This window comes from Brachyhypopomus gauderio, chromosome 1, assembly GCF_052324685.1.
Source record: "Brachyhypopomus gauderio isolate BG-103 chromosome 1, BGAUD_0.2, whole genome shotgun sequence".
Classification (NCBI taxonomy): Eukaryota; Metazoa; Chordata; class Actinopteri; order Gymnotiformes; family Hypopomidae; genus Brachyhypopomus; species Brachyhypopomus gauderio.
The window spans coordinates 4,626,398-4,633,135 of record NC_135211.1 but is presented as its reverse complement, the minus strand read 5'-3'; the positions used below and the strand labels follow the sequence as shown (position 1 = coordinate 4,633,135).

Sequence of the window (6,738 nt, the reverse complement as noted above, 5' to 3'; positions counted from 1 at the left end):
ACACAGACACACTCAGGGAGAATTTGTCAGGGAATCAGGGAGGGCCAATTTACCTAACCTCCATGTCTTTGGACTGTGGGAGGAAACCGGAGTTCCCGGAGGAAACCCACGCAGACACGGGGAGAACATGGAAACTCCACTCAGATAGGGATTTGAACCCAAGACCCCAGTGCTGAGAGGCAAACGTGCTAACCACCAAGCCACCGTGTTGCCAATGTTACTCTCCAGGTGAACCTCGGAGAAAAGATACGAGATGTAGTAAATATGTAACAGATTAATCAAAGGCCAAACTAAACAGATGAGTCTTTAATCGAGTTTTAAACATTGAGACTGTGTCTGAGTCCCGAATAGAGGCAGGAAGATTATTCCACAGATGGGGAGCTTTAAAAGAAAAGGCTCTTCCCCCTGCTGTGATCTTTGTGATCCTAGGAACAGTTAATAACCCTGCGTCCTGCGAGCGAAGTGAACGCGCTGGGTTATATTGTTCAATAAGTTCACTAAGATAGTCTGGAGCTAAGCCATGCAGCATTTTATATGTTAATAAAAGTATTTTTTTATTAAAGTATTAAAAGTATTATTTTCCGTATCAATACGGAATCTAATTGGCAGCCAGTGTAATGACGATAGTACGGGACTAATGTGATCAAACTTTTTAGTTTTTGTTAAAACTCGTGCTGCTGCGTTCTGAACCAGCTGGAGTTTGTTTATCGATTTACCAGAACATCCAGCTAGGAGACTGTTGCAATAATCTAAACGAGAGGATATGAATGCATGGATTAGTTTTTCTGCATCACTAATATTTAATATGTTTCTAATTTTGGCAATGTTGCGCAAGTGAAAGTTGCTCACCCCCGCCCGTCACAATAGTGGATATTGCAAGACCATTTAAGGCCTTATAGGTCAACAAATGAATTTTTAATTCAATTCAATACTTAACCTCTTTTCATTTAGAAATGATCAAATCTCAAATGTGGCTGTGCCTATGAGTTGGACCTGATACATGTCATGGTGTATGACAGGGCAATTCAAATATATTTTTCTGCAAGCCAGAGAGCTCTGACCTGTGTGCCAGACAATTTTCAGACCAATACCAATACTGTCATAGTGGAGGGGGGGGCGAACGTAATGAACGTAACACTCGTGCCGCATAGAGACACAAGGTTCCGTAAAGCGCCACACAGTGTCGTAAAATGTTGCAAATGGGCCGCCAGTTGAATAGCCCTGGTGTATGAGATCAAAAGAGTTAAGCATCCTCATGAATTCTGAAGTGATTGGATTTATGGATATATCCATGTGAATATTAAAATCCCTAGTAATTCAAACATAATCAAAATCAATTAAAATCCTAGAAAGCATTTTTGCTAATTCTCTGTATGTAGTCTGGGAGGATAATAGATCAAAAGAACTGGATAATTACTGTTGAGTTGTACTGCCAGATATTCAAACGTAGAATGTTCCCCTAATGAAATCTGGAGAAGTGTAAGTTCCGCATGTTAGTGATGCCATACAGTAGATTATCCACAAGCATTTGTGTCCCAGCCTTGTTAGGTTGAAACTGATTATATTTAATGATGCAAGTAAATTAGTTAAATCAAATAAAATATTTATGAATCTAAAGAAAGTAGTGCTGTCAATTCCAGGTGCCGTGATTAAAAGTCCTCACCAGGATTTTGCTCAAGCTTGCTATATTTTCTAATTAGCAATCCAGGTAAAATTAGTGAAATCAACACAATCCAGGAAGCCTGAGCAAAATCCTGGTGAGGACTTTTAATCGCGGCACCTGGAATTGACAGCACCTAAAGAAAGCTCTTTAAATAATAGCAGTGTTTCTCTGTGCTTAGACAGCCTTAATAAGCGGTGAGCAGCGAGATACCGTAAAATGAAGCATATAGGCGCAATAGGATTTAAAGCGCGGATGAATCGCAAAAGCGCGGATAGCTTGACCGCAGTTTTATCAGCAGGCCTTTGTCCTTGAGATAATTGAGATGTTGAATAATTAAAATAATTTTTGATTAGTTTAATAAATATGCAATAAATTTGTAACTTTAGAACTACTAAGTCCTAATCAGAAATAACGTGTGCGCGAATTGTCGCCGTTTTACACCGTTAACAATCTTAGCATATGCTGCTATCTGCGTGTGGGGCAGAGACCGTATATATACCGTAGATATACGTATACATACAGTCTCTGATGTGGGTTTTTTTTAAGTTTGAAGCCATTTTTGTCGACGGAGTACGGTAAAAGGGGTGGTCCGTGAGTATTGTTTCGGTTACTTCAGTTTTTTTGCAATGAAATGGCCATGAAACTGCTGTGTTCAGAACCAGTACAAGTTATGGTGAGCATAAAATTGCAACCGATACATATTTGGCGCTATGAAATACGTGTAATACTTTGTAGCTTATTCGTGTGTGGACCGACGACCTTTAGTTAGGTTACTGTCGATTCGGCTCATTTCAATTAACTGGTTGTGGTTCCGAAGCGCCGTTTAGTACGTCGAACCACGCAAACTAATCCTTGTGTGCTCATGTTACGGTTTTTTGTAATACTGCAGTTCTCGAAAATGTTAAATATTTATTTTACAGACAAATCTTAGACTCGAATGTGTTGATAACGATACGTTTGACACTCGAGCTGTTGGACCAGTAGAGAAATAAACTTGTCATTCTTCCGGGCTTCATCGCAGGTCATCACTGCTCACCTGCGGGGTCGGACTTCTTACCTGTGTGCCCCTCATATCAGGGAGACCCCAAATGATCTGTTTAATATAGTTTCAGATGAGATTTTTTAAATCAAATGTATTGTGTGTGCATGTTTTTGTCACATGTCAACTCTCAACTATGTCAACTATGCTTGGCATGTCGACACAGGTGTTGGTGTTGGAGAAAACGGAGACTCATTGGTAAAGGTTGTGAAAGTGCTTCATGACCACTGCTTGAAGAGCGTCTCCGTTCCTGAAGCCGCTCTTCCGAGGAGCGGGACTGTGGTGCTGCCCCCCCTACGTGTAGTGTGGTCACTCCTGGCAGACCCGTGGTGTGTCGGGGTGGCCGGACTCCTCTTCCACACAAATGCGGCGATGGAGGGCGTCTCTGCACCCGCACACCTGTTGGTGGGCAGCTCGAGGCCTGTCTCTGTGCGTCCTGACGTTCGGCGTGGTCCTCCCGCTCGGCTGTCACCGCAGCCTGTACTCATACTACTTCCTGCGGTCTGTCTACCTGGACTGGATGAGCGACGAGGCTTTGCGGAACAGCTACGACCACGGGCAGCAAGCCCTGCGTTACTGGCAGCATGCGGCTACTGCCAGAGTGCCTGTGGTTCCTCCTCTTAAGAGGCCACCCGCCACGGGGCCGGAGCTCCTGGTGACGGTGGTGACCGCCAGGAGGGCGGAGGGCGGTCAGAGCTCCCACTACCTGCTGCAGGTGATGAGGCAGTTGGAGCGACTGCTCGGGACGTGCGGAGACCTGCCTTGTGCTGAGGTGCTGGTGTGCGACGTTGAAAGCGGGCCCCTCAAGAACGAGGACGCTGCCTTACTGGAGAAGTCGTTCCGGGTGGTGAGGCGCTTTCCTGAGGAACAGCAGAGGATTCACGAGAGAGTGAACATTTTTGAGAAGGAGAAGAGGGACTATGTTTACTGTCTCCGCAAGGGCTGGGAACTGCTGCGCCCCAGGAACGTGGTGGTCCTCGAGGACGACGCGCTCCCCAGGGAAGACTTTTTCGCCGTCGTCCGGGACTTGCTGTCACGGCGGTTTGCTCTGGACGCTCTTTACGTGAAGCTCTACCACCCGGAGCGACTGCAGTGCTACTGGAACCCGGAGCCCTACCGCATCCTGGAGTGGGTGGGACTGGGTGTGGTGGGGGCCACTGCGTTGCTGCTGGTCCTGTCCCTGTGCGGCCCCCTCGCCCCCTCTTTCTCCACCCCACTCTTCCTCTTCTTGGTGCTCTACGTCATGGCGGTGGCGGAGCTCGGTGGCAGGCACTACCTCCTGGAGGTCCGCCGTCTCTCTCCGCAGCTCTATTCCGTCTCCCCTGCCACGGAGTGCTGTACGCCCGCCATGCTCTTCCCCGGCAACGCTTCCGTCCGCGTCACCGCCCTGCTGGACGGAGTCTTGTGCCAGATGGGCAACGCCAAGGACATGGTGCTGTACCGGCTTGCCCGCTCCACGCCAGGCGAGCGTGCCTACAGCGTGGAGCCCAACCTCATACACCACATTGGTGCGTTCTCCTCTGTGCGCGCTAACTCCGTTCACCCTAAACTGCTCTGACTGTGGCCAGCAGCCCTGGATACTCTAAAGGCTTTATTCTCTCAGATCCAATTGATTGTACCCAAAGAACATTATAAATACATAAGTGCATATAAAACCAGTTATTTCTGCAGTACGTAACATCTTCGGGGTGGACTGTACCACTCTGAAGTTGGCTTATAGCATACATGGACCGAACCATCCCAATAGCGGCTTATAGCGTAGTTGGACTGTACCACTCTGCCATGTGGGATGTCCAGACACGAAACGAACAAGAAGGAACATGGTGGCGCTGCAAGCCGTGGTTCAGAACAGGTGTCAGTGTGTGTGCAGTGTTCCTTCCACCTCCCCACTGTGGATAGCAGCCTCAGGGTGGGTGCCTGGTGCACCCTTGTGGACGCTTATTAAATCATGCAATAAAGTGCCTTGCAGCACATGTGGTCACAGATGCAGTAGCATAATTATGAAATCTGGTTTCAAACCTGTGACCCCTCCTGCGTTGTGCTCCGCTGCCTCTCTCTGTCCTTTGGGCCGGATGTTGTCCCGCCTCTCTGTCCCTTGGGCCGGATGTTGTCCCGCCTCTCTGTCCCTTGGGCCGAATGTTGTCGTGAAGGGTGCATAGTAGTGGCCCTGTTGGCAAAGATCTGATCACAATCAGAGGATCTTACTGATTAATCTATCTAGGGATATCAGTATGACTCCTGTTAAGGATCATTCAGGAGTAGAGTGTGAAATGTGAATATTTTAATCCATAAAACACCAGCTATGATACAAATAGATAGTTGGGACGGTTTTAACGAAATCTGCAATCATTAAGATAAGCATTAAGACAATATCAGAGGATTCGAAAATATAAGTTGTCATGAACTTGCTGGGCTGTTTCATGTGGATTTCACTGCCTAAGCCACAGGTTTAGATCAAGTAGGTAGGACGTTGCTATTGGTCAGGCTTGGCTTTATGTCTTAAGAAAATTCACATTTAGTTTTCACAATATTATTGTTCTTCCAAAATGAATAATAAATTCTGAGAGTACACCTTGACCTATTGTGGTGTGTTCTTGGTTTCAGGCTGTTAATGTAATGAGACCACACAGCAGTCGGTCCCCTAACAAGTTTTTAGAAACATGCTGGTAAAGGGGCTGATGATACATTGGCAACATTTTAGAAAAAAATGTCATTTAAATGCATGCTATATACAATCTGAACTTCTCATAAACTGTAAAAAGCAATAATGTAAAAACTGCTCATATTTTGTTGATTCTGCAGTTGTGTCTGCCTAAGTCATAAAAACAGCTTGTAGTGGGTTATCAGATTTTGGATTTAAATATTTATTTTTGAGACAAAATTACCTGCATTGATCTTTGAACTTTGGTTTCATTTATCATAAAGATGTTTAGTTTTGTGTAATATTTTTATTTTTATACTACTTCTAAAAGACGCTTGATAACAGCCGTGTGTTTTTTAACATGCTAATTCAGCTGTCAGCCTTGGTAATTATAGGAGGAATCTGCCACAAAGAGTGCAAACGGCGCAAACACTGAGCAGAAATAAGACAGGCCTCATCATCAGAATGACCTTGGTGACCTTGAGCTTGTCTCGTGAAACGTGTTTGGTTTCAGGAAGCCATCCAGCCAGAGTTCTCATTTTATGACTGTGTTTAGGGACATTCTCTGGGAACCTAGGTGTGGGCAAAGAAGACATCACTAATGTGTGTATGTTTGAATCACTGCTACAAATTTCCAGTCCTAAGAAATGTGATGGGTTGTGCAGCTTTTTAATCAAAAGAGAAACGACAAAAATATTAATAATGAGTTCATAATGATAATCAATTTGTGTCCACCTAATGATGCTGACTGAGCAATATTTCGGAACATTGGCTTTAATAAATAGAGTTTTTCGTTGTGGGTTTGATGTGACGACCACTGCAAACGTTCTCGTGGCTGGGATCAAGATTAGATACCAACATCGAGATGGCGCCCTCTAGTGGCTCAAATATTAATTATTGGGTTTACTTAAGGCAAGCGCAGAAACGTGGCTTCCGGTGATGTGGGATCCAGTTCTTGATGGATTTCAGTTTTAAAAATGAAAATTAAACAATAAACATCGTAAACATTTAGGCCAAATTTTGACAAACACTCAAATGCAGTAAAGCAGAGTAAACAAATTCGGAACATCAAAATTTTACAACACAGAAACCTAAATGAAGTCCAAACATCAGGACCAATTGCTCTCCGGGGCCAGTTTACCAAAATAAATTGGGCAGGATCAAATTAATCGAATCATAAAAAACTCGAAAATTGCGTTTTTCAAAACAGGTCTCCACATTTCCGATATTTGAATTAGTATTTTGTAATCCAACTTTGTTCAACATTTGGGTTTTTACCCATAGCTAAAGTCTAGATCGGTTAAATACCAAAACATTGCTTTATAATGGTAGCACAAGGTGGGATTTAAGGGGAGGTGATCCCCTTAAACTGCATAAAATCAACAATAGCTACGG

General features: G+C 44.5%; 1 protein-coding gene across 2 annotated transcripts; it reads left to right on the top strand.

Moving 5' to 3' along the window:
• Nucleotides 1-2,102: 2,102 nt before the first annotated feature.
• Nucleotides 2,103-5,279, top strand: pgap4 (post-GPI attachment to proteins GalNAc transferase 4). Of its 2 annotated transcripts, none has more exons than XM_077014048.1 (2): nucleotides 2,103-2,254; nucleotides 2,869-5,279. In XM_077014048.1, the coding sequence occupies exon 2, from the start codon at nucleotides 3,067-3,069 to the stop codon at nucleotides 4,258-4,260; it is 1,194 nt and encodes a 397-aa protein (XP_076870163.1). In that variant the 5' UTR covers nucleotides 2,103-2,254; nucleotides 2,869-3,066; the 3' UTR covers nucleotides 4,261-5,279. The 2 variants fall into 2 exon arrangements, with proteins under 2 accessions (XP_076870163.1, XP_076870072.1); XM_077013957.1 differs by having other exon boundaries at nucleotides 2,103-2,336.
• The last annotated feature ends 1,459 nt before the right edge of the window (nucleotides 5,280-6,738 follow it).

Bases quoted from the DNA above. Each gene is read 5' to 3' on its own strand.
- pgap4 (XM_077014048.1), top strand. From the start codon at position 3,067: ATGCGGCGATGGAGGGCGTCTCTGCACCCGCACACCTGTTGGTGGGCA.